Source organism: Nansenia antarctica, assembly GCF_963989245.1.
Source record: "Nansenia antarctica genome assembly, chromosome: 1".
Lineage (NCBI taxonomy): Eukaryota > Metazoa > Chordata > Actinopteri > Argentiniformes > Microstomatidae > Nansenia > Nansenia antarctica.
This window is the reverse complement of record NC_137674.1, coordinates 41,162,413-41,184,930: the sequence shown is the minus strand read 5'-3', so window position 1 is coordinate 41,184,930 and position 22,518 is coordinate 41,162,413. Positions and strand designations below refer to the sequence as shown.

The 22,518-nt window shown below is 44.8% G+C and overlaps 2 protein-coding genes across 2 annotated transcripts in view; one reads left to right on the top strand and one right to left on the bottom strand.

Moving 5' to 3' along the window:
* The window catches only part of ccdc85ca (coiled-coil domain containing 85C, a), a gene marked incomplete at its 5' end in the record, with an annotated part of 38,246 nt that extends 24,578 nt beyond the window's left edge, over window positions 1-13,668 (bottom strand). Inside the window, one exon of the mRNA XM_080545585.1 lies at window positions 12,963-13,668. Within this exon, the coding sequence (XP_080401711.1) occupies window positions 12,963-13,668 (706 nt within the window). The remainder of the gene's footprint in view (window positions 1-12,962) is intronic.
* Window positions 13,669-16,253: 2,585 nt separating this feature from the next.
* On the top strand, window positions 16,254-22,237 carry hhipl1 (HHIP-like 1). Its single transcript, XM_080545554.1, has 9 exons — window positions 16,254-16,671; window positions 17,084-17,730; window positions 18,162-18,305; window positions 18,547-18,875; window positions 19,189-19,315; window positions 19,652-19,797; window positions 20,128-20,209; window positions 21,049-21,131; window positions 21,277-22,237. Exons 1-9 carry the CDS (start codon window positions 16,378-16,380, stop codon window positions 21,894-21,896), a joined length of 2,472 nt encoding a protein of 823 aa, XP_080401680.1. The 5' UTR covers window positions 16,254-16,377; the 3' UTR covers window positions 21,897-22,237.
* The last annotated feature ends 281 nt before the right edge of the window (window positions 22,238-22,518 follow it).

The window sequence follows — 22,518 nt, the reverse complement described above, 5'->3', positions numbered from 1 at the left end:
ACAATAAGCAAAGGAGTACATGGGTGTGTGTGGAAATAGCTGTCATAGGAGTTTGAAAACTGGAGGAAATAGGAAGAGAGAGAGAGAGTGTGTGTGTGTGTGTGTGTGTGTGTGTGTGTGTGTGTGCGTGTGTGTGTATGCGTGTGTGTACGTGCGGCCATGCGTGCATGCATGCCTGCGTGTGTGAGAGAGGCAGAGAGGAGGGGGCATCGTTACAGACAGAGTTTGAAGGATTAAGAGATTTTTAAGATTAAAACAAGAGGCCAACTAGTGGCTGAAGAAAAGCCAATTGGCCTGGTTATTGTCCTTTATATTCCACACCAGTAGACACATGCGCGGTCTCTGGGGATTTAAATGATGCCCCTGTAAACGGGAGCAGAGATTAACGGCTCGGTAATGAATTTAGCCACTTATTAGTCATAATCCCTAGTGTTGCCATAACAAGACTCTGGTTGACCCTACCAAATGTGAGTTTCTTGCCTCAAATGCTACTCAATGCAAATGCGGGTGAAAGATAGGGGGGCAGAGACCGGGAGGAGGGGGGACAGGAAGGTTTGAAATTGGGATGAGCAGTGCTAAGCTATACTGAGTGTGGCATCCCTTTCAAATCATACGTGTTGAATGAATGAATGAATGAATGGACTTTATTGTCATTGCTACAGTACAGGTACCAAACAACGAAATTTAGGAGGGGTGGCTCCCCTGGTGTTAGGAAAGGAAAAAAAAAAGAAAAAAACACTTTTAAAAAAATCACAAGAAGGGAAGGAGCTGGTTTACATAAATAAAGGCTATGTACACAATCCACTGTACTATACTGTACAGATAGTCGACTAGGGTTGTCATATTGCACAATAGTATTGTTTCACGTTATTTAAAGTGTCACAGTTTGCAGGCTTGAAATGTACATGTTTGTGCCTCAGCACTACACCTGATTTTTTCAGTCCAGCAGCTGCCATCAATCCGTCCAGACTGTCCAGGGCCCAGAACTTAGGTCTTTGCTGTGTTCAGGGCCTGGACGGCCCTGTGGTAGAAGCAGTTCTTCAGTCTAGTGTTAAGCCGACTGTTGGTCAATGTTGGATAGAATCGGTCACAGCCGTCTAAGACAAGTGTCACCGACACCCAGAAACAAGCCACCAACCGGAACGTTTGTCATTCCTGTCACTTCGACTGAGAAGTTGGTCCTGTTAAAGTGATGGCACCTTACCACTTACATAGCAGGTTGCTTCTATAGTGACTTTCTTTGTCTGTGGATGTGTGGCTGTATCTTATGCGAAGGCTACGATGTGTGACGTTGTCTGGACCATGAGGCCACTCCCCCTGGGTTGCTGTAGCACCACTGGCTGGCTGGCACTGCCATCCAACACGGTGTGACCTTTGCGATCCCATTTCACTGCGTTTATGACTGGTTTAACCCTTTCCAGCAATTATATTTGTCTGCAGCCAATGACAACCTCTCTAGTTCTCCCCAGGTCTCACACATACTTGTTTTGTTATGACTCTACCTCCCCCCAGTCGATCTCTTCCTCTCTCACCCCACTACTACCCTTCTCTCTGACTCACCCTATAGCCCTAACTCACCCCACCCACCCTCTCTTCTCTACCAGTCCATTGGGATCAATCAACCGATTGATAATGGTCTGTTGCTATGGCGTTCCACACCACCTCCCCCTGGCCGTGGGGGCCCAACCAATCCCTGCCTACGTCTAGCCTTTGACCTCCTTTTCCCTCCAATGTTGTACTCTCCACAGGGGCAGAGCATGAAGAGAGAGAGAGAGAGAGAGAGAGAGAGAGAGAGAGAGAGAGAGAGAGAAGGTTGGAGAGTGAATGATGGAAAGACAGATATAAGGAGAGGAGAGTAAACAAGAAGGAGATTGAGGGAAGAGAGCGGTGGAGTGGGAGAAAGGAGGGAAAGAGAGGTATACAGAGAGCATTATGAAAATTAGTGCCATAACAAAATGCACCTAGTCGGAAGCTTGTGCTGCTCCATATGGCTGGCAAATGAATTCAATCTGAGCAGCAGACATTCTATAGCTGTAGTGCAAAAAACAGAAGAAAAAGAATGTCCATAATGTCCATATGCAGTTACCATCTGCACACACACACACACACACACACACACACACACACACACACACACACCTTGCGGTATTGGATTAACTGCTGCATTACTGGTACCAACATTACAGGTGTTTCATGCTGAAATTAAATGCTTGAGGGTTTGGAAATATACACTTATGCTTTATTGTGACACAGATTGTCACAGCATTGTTGTTTCCTGGGCGTTCCCATTCCCACAGGGCACTTCCTCCATTGTTTGTCCTGGAATGTGGGTGAGCCTGACCAGGCAGCTTTTTTGAATATACACAGCTGATGGAATCCCCGTGAGAAGCCCTACTTCCCCATTGTCAACACACCGCTTGCTAGGCTACCGCTAGGTTAAAGTCGCTAATGTTGTAGCCTAATAAATGCATGGAATTATATGTGATAGAAAAGTTGTACATTCAGGAATTATTCTGTTTCTATTGGGGATACCAGATCACCAAGGAAACAAACACTTACATCCTGCTGATGGGTTATTTTGTAAACATGATGGAACGAGGTGTGTTCAGGTATTATTCTGATCCACTGGGATAGAGCCCCTCCCTGAAGTTTCATAAAAACAAATTGTCACATTCATATTTCACACCTGGAGAGTCATATTAAGATTTAATGGGTTTCAAAATACAAAATATGTTCCAATATATTTATGGCCCTATTGCTCAAACTCCCACTCTGATAAAGATGAACAAGAGTAGAGATGCAATTTGTTTGAGTTTGACAGCTCTGGCAAATACTGTATGTAGCCTGCTATAAAGCAGAGCCAATATTAAAGTAATAAAATAAATTATAATGACTTCTGGCAAGCGGCAAGAACTGATCCATTATGAAGCAATTCAAGGGCAGGTGTTGTTTGTCTTATTGATGGTAGACTTTCCGTGGGAGATATAATCTAGTGACATGCAAACACACACACACACACACACACACACACACACACACAGCTGCATCGGCAGAGGGGGCGAAATGGGTTTGACTGCCTAGTCTACTTTCACAACAAGAAGGGTCACATTCTGTGATGTCAATATTGTGATGAATGTGAAGAACGCAACAGAACAATTACCACCTACTGTTTAAAAGAAAGTCGTTTAAAATATGGTTCTTCAGCTGACTCTTTTATCCGAAAAACCTTACATTTCGTGAGGGATCTCAAACCCACAACCTTTTCAGAAAACCCATAACTGTGCTGCAGGCACCAACTTCACAGTCGAAGAGTAAGGCTGAGGAGTGGACCAGTAGGTAACATTATAATAACTGTGGCTGTAGTCTCTGTAGTGTACGAACCACGATACCACTTATACCAAAGGCCGAACATATTTCAACATTCTGCCTGATGTGGACCAAACAGGCAGACCTGCTGCCCATCTTTCTGTTAGTGTATCCAAAGGTTCTGTCCCCTCTGTCTATGTCTGGAAGACGCCAACTAATCTGCAACCAGAGACTCCCTGTTGGCCCTGACCAGATGTCCATCTGTCCACTCTGTCCACTCTGCGTGTGTGTATGTGTGTGTGTGTGTGTGTGTGTGTGTGTTTGTGTGTGTGTGTGCGTGTTTGTGCGTGTGTGTGTGTGTGTGTGTGTGTGTGTTTGTGCGTGTGTGTGTCTGTGTGTCTGTGTGCACGTGCATGTGTGTGTGTGTGTGTGTGTGGGTGTGTGTGGGTGTGTGTGTGTGTTCAGGCACCCCCTCAGACAGATTGAGCTATGTGCTATTTAATTACTTGCATTAACTACAGGCTGGAATTAGCATTACATCAGTGTAGAGGACCTGAGAGGACTCTACAGACACACACGCACATGCACACACATGCACACAAACACACACACACACACACACACACAAGCACGCATGCACACACACACACACACATACACACACACACACACACACACACACACACACTCTCCAAGCTAGCTGTGTTTAAAAAGGCGGGTATTTGCACTCCCCGCTTATTGTAAAAAACGTTCTTTATCCAGGCTGTCATGGCCACACACCCACCCACAAAGGCCTTTTCCATGCAATCCCATTATCATAACAACACAACGCTTTCTCCCCTCACCACCCTGTAAATCTTTCCAGACATGCTTTCCAGAGTGCTACCATGCTAACAGCAATGCTAATGAAGACACATAGACCCACACAGACACACACAGACACACACACACACACACACACACACACACACACGGTAAGGCTAATACAGGCAGGGCCAAGAGGCACTACGTTCACATCAACAGAGGAGGGAGATCTCAAGGGAGGAGAACTGAATGGCCATTCATCCCTTCATTGACGAAGACGGGAAACCCAAGCTCTCCATCAACAAACACACAGCCTTTCCTGGATGTAAACAAATTAGCAGCTTGGTCTGTGTAATGCCTATCAAATCCCCTCACGCTACTCTAGAGAAAAATGATGACCAACTCTGATTGGACCAGGCAGCCGGAAAACAAGACTTTAACGAAGGAGACTTCAGCATCTAAAATAAAAGCTACAATTCTCTTCCCTATAGAAACCATATGTGCCATTAGTATTCCTCCATCAAGAAAAATGAAGGAGAAAAAAAAGGACAAGATAATGATCTTCTAAGCTCTCTACCCCCTTCCCTATAAAGTTATGAAAAGAGTCAATGTAGCATGATTGTCGGAATAAAACCCCTAACCGTTGTATGAAAGAAAGAAAACAGTCTAAGAAAGAAAACTCTTTGTCTAAAAAAATAACCTCTTAGTTTTCCTTTTTTTCCTCCGAAGTGTTTACAAGCCCCATGGTCCCTAGACGACTATTAGTGGCTGTGTGAGTACAAGGCATGGACAGCCCCAATTACAGTGCCTTTTAGAAGCCAACACCTGCAAGACTGGTTCTGAAGGAGTGAAAATGGCTGGAGAGATTATTATCTTCTTTACGAGGCGAGGTCTCGCAGCAGGGAGTAAGCCATAACTCTGGGAACTTCAGACTCGGCGGAAAAAAATAAAAAAAGCCTCCCCCGAGTCACCTAGTAGGAAGAAAAACCATGGCCGCAATAATAGGCTGGGTAACTCCGTCTGTTCTCGTATTCCTCTTGGATTCAAGCTTCAATTGTGTTCAGATTTTCTGTCACGTTTTTATTAGTTTATAAAAAATATTGTTGAGAATGTTTTGAGAATGAAGTTTGATTGATTGATTGATTGATTGATTGAGTGATTGATTGATTGATTGGTGCCACTGGTCTCTGGGCTTTATGCCAAATGACATATCCAACTGCCCATGACAACTATCGACAGTGTAACCCATATGGACTACTGCACATGCAGGAACACCAACAAGCAACTTCAGCTATTTAGATTGATAGAGAACGAAAAAGACCCATCTGCTTTTGGGTTGTGCCAGAACGTTCTATAAACATTGGGATGGGGAGCCTTGATCTTCGTCGCCTTTTCAAGTTACAGACCCGAAGAAAATGCATGACTAAACAAGTAGCGACACAGAGGATTACACAACACCCAGACAGCAACTACCTGGGTTCAGCTGACCTGGTGAGTTCTGCCCCATAAATCTCGTCTCAGCTATTTTCTCATTGAGGCGTGGAGATTAGGTCGTCAAACAGATGTACGGCTTCCTGAAGATGGATGCCACATTCCTGCGACACCTCTGTTCTCATGGGATCGTCATGGGAACACGACCAGACCCAGGAACGCACAATGGGCTGAATTCTAACTGGAGATACAGTATAGGCGCTTACATTGGATTTTCATGCTTACATTGTTATTATGCATTAATGGGAGATTCATGCATCAAAAATTAGTTACAGATTTCATGTTAGGATGCGGCTCAAGTTGCTGGAGTTGCTCTTTCTGTGCATGATTCCCATGCTGGGCCCTGCCCCTTGTAAAACAGGATCAAGTGCTTGACAGACTGGAGACCTGTCCTGGATCCCAGTAGCCTCCCGCTGAGGAACCCACGAAGCCCCATAGACCTGTCAGACCAGGCCAACCCCAGGGAAAAGCAACCCGACACTCACCCACTATAGTCGTGGGAAGTCGGAGCTGAAACGTTATCTCAACGTTGATGCAGGACCTGAACTCGACCCCAACCAAGTCAGAGTGCAAGCTGGGTCTCTAAGGTGACCATGTGGGAGGTCTGGATCTCTTCAGATGAATGGAGAGCCTCTTTTCCAGCTTAGACTGACAGTAAAATGGCCTCTGGCGCTTGGTTTGCCGAGTACAAGCGGCGGTGTTCCTTGGTAATACCTGGTACCGCTGATTCTTCCCAGAATTACTTTGTGGCAATTCAGCTGTAGGGTTAGGGTTAGACACACAACCTGCAGCAGACATGTGCACACACACACACATACACACACACACAAACACAAACACTCCCACATCAAAGAGGACCGCAGCTGTTGAAGCAATTTTGGCAGTCGGCTGGGGGGATAGTGTGACAGATTTGAAAAGCTTTTAATTTTATTGCTTTGTCTGGGTGCGTATTGGCTTTCCCATTATGGTTAATCACTGTTGGTTTTAACTGTGATTTATGGTACTAAGTGCTTAGGGTACTGGTTTAAGTGGGTCTCCAGCTCTCCACCAAACAATATCTTGAAACCCTGTTACTCTTTTCAAGACCAAAAGCTAGATATGAATACAAAAGAATGTTGTTTTTGTTTGTTGTTGACTCGAATGCAACTAGCATGCTTGCGCAGACATATGAACATACTGTACTGTGATGTGACAGAGATTAACTAACCCTGTGGGGAATCAGAGCAGAGGATTGTATGTGTGTGTGTGTGTGTGTGTTTGCCTACAAGAGAGTCCATTGGTAGATGGATAGAATGGTAAAGGCTTAATGTACATGCTTTCATGGATGGGAAAATCACTATAAACAAAATCAGTTTAATCAGCAAGGACATGTTCAACTCTGACAGATGATCCGATAAAACATTGTGATTATCATTTGGCTAAAAAGTCGGATTTAGATAACCAGTCTCATTGTAAATATGACTCACAAACATACACTCACATACGTTTCATATAAATCCTATGATTATGTTTATGTTGAAGCTTAAGGGGGCCATATGGCGCCATATTTTATAGAACAACCTGCTTCTTAGTTTAAATCGTCATTCCTATAAATATGATGTTTGAATAGATGTTTGAATAGTACTGTATGTTTATATCAAAAGTTCAAGTCAGCCTTTTGTTATCAATGTAGACTGGGGTCTTTGTGTATTGTCAGAAAAGCAAGAAAGTTATTCTGTCAGTGGTACCTCAGACATTGACACTCAGTATGCCGTACACAGAGCTTTACCGAGATAGAGTAAGTGTACAAAGCAACGTTTTCTTTTACATTTTCTGGCGAATGGGTTCATTTCATCAGACTCGATCAGATGACTTCCCAACAGGAGGTACAGCAGAAATCAAAGCAGGTGGGCTAATTGTAATGCATGGATGTGTGTTTGATATCATTCCTCATTCCGTTCCATGCATGACAATGAGGTACAGGTACCCTAAGCAACAGTATATCTCATCCATTGGCTTCTTTAAGAGGCCACAACAACAAGCAAAGATCTGATTATCTAAACTGCGGGATATTGCCCCCAAGCACTGAGATCTGTCTGCACCTTCATTCTGAACCAAACAGTAAGACGGGTTACCACAGGGTAACAACATAAGCTCACTGTCTGAATGAGAGTCGGGATACCACGTCTCACCATTCAGACTATATTCACCACGCAGACTGTCTAGTGTCTTGAAATAGGTCCCCTCCTACTATGTTTGGATAGTCGGCTTACTCTGTCAACATTGCTCTGTCAACAGTGAATTAACTACCGTTATCTTCAATTACTCTTACTGTAAAAAGTGGCTGTTCCATGTTTGCGCTGGATACATGAAGCTGAGAGTCTGAGGGTAGATAGATCGATAGCTATGCTAAATCACCTGTGAGGGACTATTCAATTAAAGTCACCGTGAAGTGAAACCATTCCCTTGCTGAAATTAAACCTTTGAAACCACCACTCCCCCCCCCCTCTCTCTCTCTCTCACTCTCTCTCTCTCTCTCTCTCTCTCTCTCTCTCTCCATCACACCCAGCCTCAGAGAGACAGTCCCATACACACACACACACACACACACACACAACCTCTGAGAGCTCAGCATCAGAGCCAAGCCCCTCACGGGTCTTTTGTTCTCCAGCATGCCCCCCCCCCCTCTCTCTCTCTCTCTCTCTCACTCACTCCCTCTCCCCCTTTCTTTGCAGTGAGAACAAGTGCAACAAGTGGAGAAAGACAGCAGAGAGAGAGAAAGAAAGAAGAGGGGAGTAGATTTTTTTAAGGGGGTGAGAACAAGAGCAACAGGGGGAGAGGGAGAGTAAATGAGTGAGTGAAAGAAAAGAGAGCCATTGATAAAAAAAAGGTTTGGGGTGGGGGGTTGGGGGGTGGGGGCTGAAGGGGGGCAGCTGGGAAGCAGGGCGCAGAGAGAGGGGCTGAGCACAACAGGGACCTGCTGAACAAAGGAGCCCCAGAAAGGCCAAGATAGACCCCAGAGCCTGGCCCTACACAGTGGCTGATCAAACACTATCATCAGCCATGGACCGACAGGCCTGGGCCAAACCAAGCCACCGATGACAGTACACACAGAGCTGAGAGCTACAGTAAATGCAACAGGCTAAAGGACTAAACCTAAAACGGCTAAAAGGTTAAAAGCTCAGTGCTATCAGGCATCACCATGCACTTTACAGCGATGGGTCCTGTCACAAACGCTCAAAACAGCTCCCTTTCTGTGGATACCTTTATTAATTCACCTCAGTAATTGGATGCAGAAACGGAGGGATGTCTATATTTTGTTTTACATTCCAATCCTTTCATAAGGGACAAAATCAGATCCTGTTTTCGGCACCTAAACCACACCATTACTGCCTAGTCGTTTTCCTGCCAAAGTCAACATTCCCCTCTCACCTCCCCTCTCTCCAAACAAGATAAGAGCTATCTGTGCACAGCAAACTATTTAGACTATCTAATCACCTCAGAGGGAGTGTGAAATACATGTGGTTAGCCCAGCAGGCAAGGGAAAAATGTCCTATCGACAGCTCGCCATGATTTTATCACACCCTTTCCTGTATCAGACGTAATGCATCACAAAACAGTAGAACACGTCTCTATTGGAGCCTGTGAAAAAAGAGCCGGCAAAAAGGTGCATCTCAGAAACATAGAGCAAACACTGTGACCAAACAACAATCTAGAGGAATAGACAGAACAGGGTTTGTCCCACAGCACTATGGTTTTACCTCAGTAATATATCTCAGTAATAAACATAAAAGCTGCTGTGTCCTTGTTTATTGACTAGCACCTTGGCAGTGGACAGTGGGGCATAAATATGAAACGTGGCACTGGGCACACGGACACACACACTTGAAAATGCGGATACAGTATATGACATTCTCTCTAAAACACACACACACACACACACACTGACACACACACACACACACACACACACACACAGACACACACACACACACACACACACACACACACAGGGCCATCAGAGAGCTTGCCTCCTTTGAGATGAGGGGTGTGTATATCACACACACACACACACACACAGACACACACACACACACACTCACAGCGGTAAAAGAGAGCCCCCGGCATTTCCAATTGAGACACCGAAATTAATTCAGTGAATTTACAGTCAGAGTAATCTCAACAAGTGGGCTCTCACACTTCGATACCACACACACAGGTGCATAAATAAGAGGGGACATACATACGTCTGACACACACCTCCCACATGACCCTGCTTGTCAGTAAAAGTCAAGGGTGCGACTGTCAGCAGCGCAGTGGCACCTAATTCCCCGGCCTTACTGGTTGATTTAATAAACTATAGAGCAGAGGTAACCAATAAACAGGCCATAACTCTTTGATCCACTCTGACAGATCCCTCCCACCATGACCTCAGCGACCACTGAGACGACACAGCACAGAAGGAGAGATATGAACTATGAGCCTTGGTAAGAAGATGAAATGGAGTGTATGTCAGGTTGGCAAACTGGCCATCCGAAAAAGTGTGTTCTTAATTAAGTGTTCTCAATCTAATCACTGTATGCAAAGACAATATCATAAAATAGGAGACTGACAGCAAGCTTCAGTCATGGACGAATATATAGTAGCTAGCCAGCTAAAAACTAATATGAAAAAAACAAACAAATATGAAAAAAAAAAAATTTGTACACCCCGACAATGAACCATAAACCCTTAACCGGCTAGCAACAAAACAGGCCACATCAGTATGCACACAAGCTCTCACAATCAATATAGTTTGGCCAACAATGTAACAAACAAAGCCCCCATGCCAAGCTTGTACGTCTGCATAAACAATGGCTTTGTAAACGGGACCACCAACCAGTCGGCGATCTGACACTGCACATTTCACACATTGATTGACCTAAACTGTGCACAGATAAAAGGTCTGCACATAAGAGCATACTGTCTCGGCATTGTCCTCTACTGTAGGCTACTGTAGGCCTACTTTAGCATATTGATATGCTGTCAGTCAGTGTTTTAGCTAGCTTTCAACCAGCTGTTCTTACTGTAAGGGTAGCATATGGGGCATATACTGTAGGCATCACTGGTTTATCAGCTGCTGAAAGCTTTTTTTTTGGAGGGAGTAGTGGACTGGATAGTTGGTCGTTCAGGAAGAGGGGATATGTTTATGTGTTTGCTCAAGATAAAGACTCTGGTTGGTTTATAAGTGGGTGCAGCCGTTTAGCAGACTCATCAGGTCATGTCAATCTTTCAACTCTGAGAGATTATTATCCCGGCATTTACATGCAGGACCACACACTGGTGCTAAATGTGACATGCAGACTTTTCACCAGACCGTGTTACAAATTTGTCCAAAGAATTACCTACTTTTAGATGTTCGCAACGAAAGTTGTTGTGCATTGTGTCTGAATCAACAGATATTTGTCTTGGACAATGGCTTGCAGCATCATGGCTAGGAGGACTTTGTTGGCAACTACTTCTACAGACCGTGAATGGGATTTTTTTTAAGTTCAACACGTGTACTTCCATCCTACGTTCTACTTTAAAAGCCAACTTTAAAAAGTTTAACATTGCTGTCGCTATGATGATGGACAGGCTACTGGCGCACCAATACTGGACACAGAATGACTCACTCATCAATTTGAATGTTAGAATTTTAGTAGGCTATGTTCGGCAGCATCAGTTAGCCAAACTCAATCAATACCTCTGGCTGTGTTTTGAATGAGATGCTGACTCGCTGACGTGACTTAGTGCCCTGCTGGCGCTGTGTGAGGGCGCTAAATCCTCATTAGGTCTGACTTCATCTACAAGGAGCTGAGGCAATTAGCGCTGCACCATCTGTGCAGGCCGGGCGACTAAGAGCCATCTTAGTCTGGTGTGGTGAAGCAACACGGTAGTCACAGGAGATAGCCTAGTGAGCTAACAAATCCAATGATACTTTATTCGGAGCCTGTTTAAAGGAGCTAAAAAGTAAGGGTATAGTACAGTGTATTAGTGTCTTTATTACTTGATAGTATTATGGTAGGTGGGAGGTCAGTATCAGGAGCTCATTGGGTCTGCGCCATCCTCTCAGGATGCCACTATCACCTCCACCCTCTTCCCAAAAAGTCAATGGGAGGGCAAATTCAACACCGTCCACATAGAGGTGACCTACAGCTAAAATGCCCAGCATCTTTGCAACTGTACAGTATGGGTCGAGAGTTAACGCCTCTGAAAAGAGCACTTTTCAGTGTTCATCCAAAACCTGAATATCTTAAGCTTTCATGCACAAGCCATCAGCGTAGAACATCATATGAAAAGTGCTTATGTTTTGGAAAAAACGTGAGAGGTTGTTTCTGTTGCCATTTATTTCTTTTTTTTTGTACAATTTTGATTCTTGTATTTTGTTGGTACTCAGCACTTGTTGAGGGCTCCCTCTCTCGCTAGCATGTCCAGCCCTCCAGGCAGCTTGAGCAGTGTCTGGTTACCCACAGGAGAAGCGCTGTGCAGGCATTTCACACCGTGTGTTTAATGGTTTCCCAACAAGCCACAGAGCAAACAGTCCCTCATTCAGGGCAGGGCACCACAAGCACACACTTCTGACACACTCTACAAAACTCACACGCCTGTGTGTGTGTGTGTGTGTGTGTGTGTGTGTGTGTGTGTGTGTGTGTGTGTATGTGTGTGTGTGTGTGTGTGTGTGTGTGTGTGTGTGCAAGTGTGTGCATGTGTGTGTGTGTGTGTGTGTGTGTGTGTGTGTGTGTGTGTGTGTGTGTGTGTGTGTGTGTGTGTGTGTGTGTGTGTGTGTGTGTGTGTGCGTGCGTGTGTGTGTGTGGATACCTGCGCATATCTGTTACTTCCCTTCTTCAATGTACCTAATGGTTTCTCTTACAAGCTTGACCAGTACTTCTACTCTCCAACTCATGGCACTTCTCCATCCAGCACCATCAAACTCTGTCAAACCTCCCTTTGAAGAGTTTTGGTTGTCAAGGAGATGGAGATAGTTGGGGGTGGGGATAGATAGATTTCTTCATATCCCCATACCTCTGCTGGACCTCACACTAACGTTCCTTATCTACAGGCCAATGCTGCTATTGCTGACATAATGTGACTGAGAAGCCTTTAATGTGAGATAGGACTGAGTGGTATCAGTTGGACAAGTATTTGACAGTAGGCTATAGCCTTAGATAAGGGTTCAGTCAGTCCATTCTTTCATTCTTTTCACATACGTTATTCATACACCACCAAGCCCAGAGAAGTTCTCTCATAGGCCTTTGAACAAATAAAGTACCAACGTGCAACATGGCATCTCAAACAACATCGGCTTCAATCAGGGCATTGTTTGCGTGAGGTTTCTTAGGCTTTCCAGCAGGTAAACTTACCATGCAGCGCATTGGGGATGCCTCTGTGTGTGTGGGAGGCAGACAGGTCGTCCATGGACCTCCGCAGGGACGCAGTCTTGCTCTCGGCTGGTTTGTGGTTGTGGTTGTGGTGGTGATCCGGGCTCCCAGCGCTCCCGGTGCTAGACGTGCTACTGCCGTCCCCAACATCCCGCACAGTGGCCGAACCCCCGTTGAGGTTGGTCAGGCTCGACTGACTGTCTATGGAGCTCCTGGAACCGGCGCCGTTCCTCTCCTCGTCCAGCATGAGAATGATCTCCTTCATCTCCAGGTTCTCCCGTATGACCGAGTCCTGGTTCACCTCCAGCTCCTTCAGCTTCTGCTGGTACACCCCGACGTCCTTCCACATGACACCTGCGGTGTGGCGGCCGAAGCTCTGCCATTCCCGGGACAGCTTCTTGCCCTTCTGCCGGTCGTCGTCCAGGAAGCAGCACAGCTCCCGGAGCTCGTGGTTGTCGTCCTGCAGTTTCTGGTTGACCTCTTTGAGGTTGCGGATCTCGTGGAGGTGGACCTGTAATCTCCGGTTCACGTCTTTCATCATGTTCCCGTGCTCCACCATTAAGTTCATTCTTTCGTTATCCGCTTTCCGCAGCCTCCTGATCAACTCATCCTTGCTCAGCCTTGACAACTCCTCGTCGGAGAGCTTGGTGAAATCATCCCGCTGTCCGTCCGATACCATTTTGGCCATATTCTCCTACTGGTTATGAGCTCCCGGTTTCAATGGTATCAGAATCTAACAACCTAACTAGCCCAGCCTCGACGGTGATATTGTCATCAAATTCATGATTGATGAAATAAGCGACACAGGGGAGGGATAAACCCAAAAAGAAAAACACACACAATGAATGACCAAATAAAAGCGAACAAGAGCAGGTGACCCAAATAGGCGGTGTAAGGCAAGCACGCAGCCGAACTGCCGTTAATCTCCCGGTACAAAATCCGCACACCCGCAAGAATGCGCGTTTCGTTCAAAATCCGGTGTCGGTTACTTACAGAAGTCTCCTTTCAGAGTTCCATTTGGGGATACGCCGTAGGCTACCCGGTTTGGTTTACGCACCGGTCCAATCCAGAGTGTGAACTCTCCTCCGGACACTGGACTCACCGAATGACGGAGGAAGGATCTCCCACTACAGCCAGAGAGAGAGAGCAGTGGCGTTCCGCTGGTCCTCAATAGGCGCTGCGTAAATCCGTGATGTCAGCGGTTGCGCACAGGGCAGACTACTGGCTTGCAGGCAACATTCAAATGTCAGGAATGTTTCCCCTAAAAGTGTTGCGAGCAACAAGCGACCTCTCTGTAAACAAATTCTCCGTGAATTGAAAACATTTTTAAAAAGATAGTGCCGGCAAGAGAGCTACGTGGTGCGTAATGTTGTATCATAGACTTATCCAAATGGGCAAGTGTATAACGATGTATTTCAATGTGTGAAACTGTTAAATGGCCTCTCTCGCAGTTTGGAATCGCCCTATCTATCCGAACCCTATGGAGATCCCTGTTCAAGCAGCTAAAAAGGTCCGTTAGGTATGGCCAGTCCGGAACTAGTCTATTGGAGTTCGAGCAGGTATAAAAAGTAGAGGAGAGCTTCGGATACAATGTTCAGCCTTCTTAAAGGGCCAGTAGCAGTTATGTTCTATTGCAGAATCAAAATTAAAGGGGAAATGTGTGCCCAATTGAAACTCAAGAAATATAGTAAGCCTAAATATAAACAAACAATTATGAACATGGAATTAAGTCGGCCTATAATAACATTTTAATTCGTTTTTTCTAAATAATTTGATGAATGGAAATAAACTTGACTAGCTGAATTGTAACATCATATGATTAAATAATAGACCTGTTATGTATAGGAATAGTCTTGCTACGAATTACTAAACAACGCTTTTGAATATAGGCATAGGGCATACAGTAGTTGCTTATGTTATGGAAGTTGCTATACTGTTTTAGTGTTTTGCCCTTAATGCTGCTTTTGCATACTGTGTGGACATAGGCCTATATTCTGGGCTATAACATTTCGTTGTTAATAGCCGAGTGCAGTCATGTTTTTTATCTTGTGAGTTGCATGGCATTGCATGGATTCCGTCATCTGACCTATATTTGAACAATAGGATATACTAAAGCTTTGGGAAGAAGCGACAAGGAGACTGGAATGTAGGCCTATATAAACGTACAATATAAGTTTAAATGTTATGGATACCATCATTCCCTAATATTATTTTTACTCATTGTATGTGGTTTTCAACTTAACAGATACACGTTTGCATGTTTTGATAGTTTGCCACAAGTGCAATAAATTGTTCTAACCATGCGATGGGACGTGGGACGTTGCAAGAGCGCGCGAAGAATAAAGTGGGAATAGATTGCCATCTGGTGGTTTAGGCAACCATGTAGCCTTTAGTCATGTCCTTTAGTGTCTATTTTGTTGCAAGCCATCTCCTGCATAAAATACACATCAAACCTTGTAGGCTATGTAGACTCTAATGCAACAATATATTGTTGTCGAATCAAACATACTTAATCAAAAATACTTCACTCAAATGGTCTAATTTATTTTAAGAAGTGCTCACTGAATACATAACTCGCCCACAGTTCTATTACCAATAACGACATTTGTTGGTCACTTGGTGGCATACTTTGTCACCAACAAAAGTAAACTGTCCCTCATTGTCCCTCCTAAAGACCTCCTCATGCCCACTACCCCCTGTACAGTTTCTACTATAAAACATAAAAAAGGGGGGGTGGGGGGGGAGAAAAAAGGAATTCTTCCTTCTTCAAGTATGTTAACTGCCAATGGCCCCTGGTCATAGCATTGATTACTTTTGCTTACTTTATCCATGACTGATGGATAGATGATGCACTTCCTAAGTCGCTTTGGATAAAGGCGTCTGGTAAATGCCAACAATGTAATGTAAAATGTAAAAAAATAAAAACAAATATAAAAAAATATATATAAGCTATTCTGCTGTTTTGCCGGACGTGTCATAATCGTCTGCTGTCTGTTTCTGATAATGCATGTTGCAGGCCGTTACCATGACTTATCCCATAGCAGGTCTATGTGGGTCTGGGCAGACATGAACGGTGGAGGATGACTTCCATCTGCAGACCGGAGGAGAGTGTGCAGCTCTCGACGCTGCCGGATTCTCCAAGAAATGGCGGGGTGATTTGAGGACTATAAACGAACGACATTAGACAGATACAAAGTAACAACGACAGGGATGAGTTTCGCCGCTGAATAGCAAATAAAACGGACTGCGTGCAGAGCGAAGGTTGATGATTAAATGAAATCCAGAGCAAAGTGCACACAACGCTTCCACGGGACAGTCGGGATCGAGTCTAGTCTCGTAGTTTGCTTAACTTCCATGATTTACGAGTGGGGCACCGGGTGTCCGAAATAACGACAACATGTGGTATTATTATTGTGATATCCTCGGTCGTGTATGGCACTCGCCGTTCATTCGGTTATATTTCTTGGCATTATGGGTCGCACCTGTGTTCTTACACCCTCAGTGCTTGGATTTCAAGCCCCCCTTCAGACCACCACAAGGGCTCCAGTTTTGCGTAATGTATCAGAACTTTGGCTGCTGCGACTATGCGAAAGACCAGGAATTGATGGCCAAATTCTACGGGATCATGGACAATTTTGATTATTATGGATATGCCAACTGCGCTGGGTACGTTCAGGACCTTCTCTGCCAGGTAAGCGAACTCGGGTAAAGGTCGATTGATTTGAGCTTGGTAGTGTTCTCAAAACGATATCAGCCGCTGAACTTGGCAAGCCATGACATGTTTGAATATCCAGATTTTGCAACGGCATGATACAGCAGCACCACGAAACAGTTCACAGGTGCTGGAAAAACTGCGCGTAATAGTGTGTTAGCACTGTCACTGTGTAGAGCGCGTTTGTTTGTCAACATAAATGTGTAATCCTAAAATGCACTTCACGGTGACTGACCAACGTTTACGTGCTTTAAAAGAATAGGCAAATGTCTTACAAGAGGCTGTCAAAACGAAAGAGGGACCCTCCTCTTCACTTTTCCCGTTTGTCTCCTCTCCTCCCCTCCCACTTTAATTTCTCTCTCATTTCCCACTCTCTCTTCTCCCACTGCAGGAATGCTCACCATATGCAGCCCACCTCTACGATGCTGAGGATCCCAGCACACCAGACCGAACCATTCCTGGCCTGTGCCCTGACTACTGCTCTCAATTCTGGCAGAAATGCAAGGACACTGTCACCTTGCTCTCTGACGACCCTCGGATAGCACAATTAATGCCAGACCAGAAGCGCCTCTGCCAATACCTGGAGCTTGAAGACCCAGACTACTGTTACCCCCACGTCCTCACCAACGAACAGCTGACCCAGAACCTGGGCCGGGTCGGGGCCGACCCCGAGGGATGTCTGCAGCTTTGTTTGGAGGAGGTAGCCAATGGGCTCAGGAACCCCTTAGCCATGGTGCATGCCAACGATGGCACTCATCGGTTCTTCGTGGCCGAGCAGGTGGGCTTGGTGTGGACCTACCTACCGGACCGCTCCAAGCTGGAGAAGCCGTTTTTGAATATCACCAAGGCGGTGTTGACATCGCCTTGGGAGGGGGATGAGAGGGGGTTTCTGTGTTTGACCTTCCACCCTGACTACAAGTACAATGGGAAGCTGTACGTGTACTACTCGGTGGAGATTGGCTTTGAGGAGAGGATCCGGATCAGCGAGTTCCGGGTGTCCTCCGGTGACATGAATGTGGTGAACCACGGTTCTGAGAGGTAAAGGTGTCAGTCTGGGTGCTTAGTTTTTATCTGCAGAAGAGGTGTGTTCGGTACAGGGCTATTACTATGTGGTTATATTGTGGAGGTGTCTGAACTTAATTACAGTAATCAATCGAATATGTATTGTCTCAGTTAAGACATTCATTGGGCATTACGTGTAGACCTGTGGGTGTGTGTGTGGGTGTGGGTGCATAATTAGATTAGGATAAGAAGGTGCTTTTTAGGGATTTTGCACGCAACTCATTTAACATTGACGTCATTGCCTGCACACTGACTGTTGTCAAGGGACTGGATGCTTGTAGTGGGAGGTCTTTGTGCAAAGAGGTTTGCATACAGCTGGAAAAACAATAATAACAAAAAGTCTCTCCGATAAATCCACTATGATTTCTCTCCCACTGACATCTGCTGTACCTCGAATTCCTTTTAAGGATTATCCTGGAGATTGATGAGCCAGCGTCCAATCACAACGGAGGTCAGTTGCTGTTCGCTGATGATGGGTACCTGTACATCTTCACAGGAGATGGGGGCATGGCAGGAGATCCCTTTGGGAAATATGGAAACGCTCAGAATAGGTAAGTGTGAGGAGAATTTGAAGTGAAACATCCTCTTTGCTCTTTTACACTTAAATTGTTCACCAATTATAACAATTGTGGAAAAAAGTATGCAATGCATAGCATTCAGTATGTAAAAATGTAATTAATCAATATCACTATCCATTAATACTGAGTCACTGATGTTAGCAAACACAAAAATGCACTTATCAAACACCAACAATTGCTCATCACACACTCCTTTCCCTACACTACTCTCTAGATCAGCCCTTCTGGGCAAAGTCCTCCGCATCGACGTCGACAACAACGACAGGGGTCCGCTGTACAAGATCCCATCGGACAACCCCTTCATACATGAACGCGGGGCGCGGCCCGAGGTTTACGCCTATGGGGTCCGGAACATGTGGAGATGTTCCGTGGACCGGGGGGACCCCCGGACCAAGGAAGGGAAGGGCCGCATCTTCTGTGGAGACGTGGGCCAGAACAAATATGAGGAGATCGACATTATCGAGAAAGGCAGGAACTACGGCTGGAGGGCCAAAGAGGGCTTCTCCTGTTATGACAAGAAGCTGTGTGCCAACAGCTCGCTAGGTGGGCGACCTTTAGCTTGTCAGATGAATGCTGTTTTGTATCCTAACTTCCTTCTGCTATATGCTTCAAAGGAAGGCCCAGTTCTCTGTAGATAGTTGTATATTGATGTAGTGCTCAGCTGAACTATTAAAAGTTCTTTGATGGTTACTTTTGAGTTGTCCGGTAGAGCTACTCCTCAACAAAGCCCAATGTGACATTAGAAGGAACATATACAGTATTATATGTGTGTCATTCTTCCATGAGATGTCCTACAAACTGGTCAATGGTATAATCAAGAACAAATGAGATAACTCATCTTTCTTTTGTACTTCAGATGATGTTCTGCCTATTTACGCGTACCCTCACAAGATGGGCAAGTCTGTGACTGGAGGTTATGTTTACAGAGGCTGTGAATATCCCAATCTAAATGGCATGTACATATTTGGAGATTTTATGAGCGGGTAAGGCTTCGGCGTCATCCAAATTCAAATCAATGTTGAGGACAAAAGGACAATTAAGTATCTTCCTCCTCAACTATTGGGTAATTTCTGTGTGGAATAGAAGAAATATGTTTAGGTAAGGGGTTTGAAAACAGATACATTAAAGGTTATCTCTACTTCATAATGTAACTTTGTGCTAATGTAACCTTCGGCACATTACTTTTTGTTTTATTATGTATTGAACAATGTGCTGATATTGAAAGGCAAGTAGACTACACCAGGAACAGAGAGGCACTGAAGCTAGTAGTACATTATATATGAGTAGTACATTATACATGAATATGTTTGTCCCCGTAGGCGTATGATGAGCCTTCAGGAGAACAAAAACACAGGCCAGTGGGACTACCATGAGATCTGCATGGGCATGGGTCTGACCTGTGCCTTCCCAGGACTCATCAACAACTACTACCAGTACATCATCTCCTTCGCAGAGGACGAGTCAGGTATGGCCACACACTTTCACCATCATCATCATCATCATCATCATCATCATCATTAGTGTGCGTGTATGTAACATTTATATTTTGGGGCATTTAGCAGACACCTTTATCCAAAGCAACAAATACATTTGACTAAGTGTGTGTGTGTGTGTGTGTGTGTGTGTGTGTGTGATCAACATAATCTATTATCATTTACTAGTACCACGGAAGATTGATAAGGACTCCTTTTAATCATGATTAAATAATTGAAAAAAAAATTTTGGTAACAGCAAGATTATCACTCGACTTTTCACTCATTGTCTCCTGATATACTGTACTTTTCTGTGCAAACAGGTGAACTTTATTTCATGTCGACTGGAGTGCCCAGTGCCACATCTCCCTCTGGTGTAGTGTACAAACTTGTGGACCCATCACGGTGAGGATTAGTGTAGTTACTCTATGTGTAATTAATGATTATATGGCCAGCTTTTAGCTCAGCAGGCTAACACGATGACTCAAACCCATGGTTCAAACCCAGCTGGACACATTAACTTTTCAGACATGTGTAGTAACATTGTATATAAAGTGTTTTGTTTCTAAAAAAAATCTTTAGAATACATTCAACATCTGTTTGTGGTTACAAACGTGGTTATTTACATCTTCTCTGAGAGTAGAATGTGCAACTTCATAATTGCCCGTAATTCCTAATTTGATTTGCAAATTGTAATTGTAAATTCAGTCCGGGAGTTCTCAAGCTGGTATTGCTGATGAACACATTCTATTTCATTTTTCCCATTCATGGAGGTCTTCGTACGCTGCTCTCCTTCTCTCCTTCTCTCCAGCTTTCTGGTAAAAGAGTGAAGAGAAAACAAAGAGTGTTGGCAGCAGTGAAAGCCCTGTCATCTAAATCTCTTGTTTACTGACATAGGTCCAGAGAGTCTTGGCAGTCACTCCCTCTCTCTCTCTTTCTCCCTCTTCCTCTACATCTCTCTTTCGCTCCCTCTCCCTTGCTTCCCCCCCCTCTCTCTCTCTCTATGTTGGCTACAGCATTATACGGCTGTGTCAAGTGATTTGTTTCTCACCCATCAAGCTGATTTTAATTATTTTCCACGCAACGTTTTAGACTTATGGAGTACTTCTGTGAATTGAGCTACAAGCTAATCAAATCCATCTTCAAAAAAGAACAAAGACTTCGAGAAACTGGTGTGAACTTCTGGTTTTCATCTTATTCTTACTCTCTGCTGAAAAGATTATATTTTCTTTGTCTGTTTTTAGACGGGCAGCGCCAAGACAATGTCACTATGACCCCCTTCCTGTCAGAGTGAAAAGCAAGCTCATCAAATTCAAGCCAAAGGAAAGTAAGTAGACTGACTGTCATTACACATCAGCTCTTTTTACCAACTCTATTGCCACACAGTATTCTTACTACTAGGTAATTATGTATAAACAATGGATTCCATCTGGTATTTACTACAAAGAACTGAACACATCTCTATCCCTCAGCATTAATCGGAGTGGAACTACCAACCAAGCGACCTAAGCTGGAACCTGTCAATCCTGATCCTACAGAGTCTCCTACAGAGACCACCAAGGACTGGCTTCAAGAGCTCATGGACCTCCTGAAGGAACAAGAGGCCATCCCCACCACCACAGCCTCCCCTACCACGACCACCACCACCACGACTACCAAACCTCCCAAGAACACACGGCGGAAAGGCCGCCGACGAAAGGGCAAACATAGGTCTGAAGGAGTGTCCGAATCGCAGTCTCCACCCCAGAACGGAGCGGTGAGACTAGCTGGGTACGAGGGAGGGCGTAGTGACCGGGGACGGGTGGAGATCTACGCCAATGGTGAATGGGGGACGGTGTGTGACGACCTGTGGAATACCAAGAATGCAGAGGTGGTGTGCCGTCAGCTTGGGTTCCAGTTCGCTCTGAAGGCATCCAAGCACTCAGAATTTGGTGAAGGGAAGAACCTTCGGATTCTCCTTGACGACGTACAATGCGAGGGCACGGAAATGAGCCTGCTGGACTGCCAACACACGGACGTGGGCACGCATAACTGTGCCCACTACGAGGACGCCGGGGTGATCTGCAGCAACTCGGACTATGTAGAGGTCTAAAAATTGCACAGTATTTGATCTAAAGTTGCAGATATAAAGCTTGATTGTCTTCGACTAAGCCAAGGAACACTGTTTAACTTTGTCTAATCGTTGTTGTTGTTATATTGCCACGTAGGTCTACCTCTTTGATTAAGGTATTATAATGAATTAATCTCTTCAATTCATTGGAATGGAAGATTGTCTAATGATAGATAGCTTCCTGATTGTTTTGTGAAGACAGTTGAATTATAAGTGCCTTAGCATTGAGAGTCAAATCCTTCATCATTGTAACCCATTCAATGTACGGTGTAACGACCCACTGAATGAATGTACAGTATTTTACATACTGAAATAAATGGGTCAGTCACAAGGCATTCTCATTTTGCCAAGACAAAAAAAACACTGCATCTTCCCCCACAATGGCAACTTCAGAGATAGGGGGCTGAGTACAACGCTGTAGGGAATGAGAAGAGAGAGAAAGACATTGATGGTTAAATAAAAAGAGAAAAAAGTGGTAGAGAGAGAGAGAGAGAGAGAGAGAGAGAGAGAGAGAGAGAGAGAGAGAGAAAGAGAAAGAGACTAGACAACTAGTGTCCTGTCCTATGCCTGAAGGTTAAATAAGGACGATTAGGTCATGACTAGG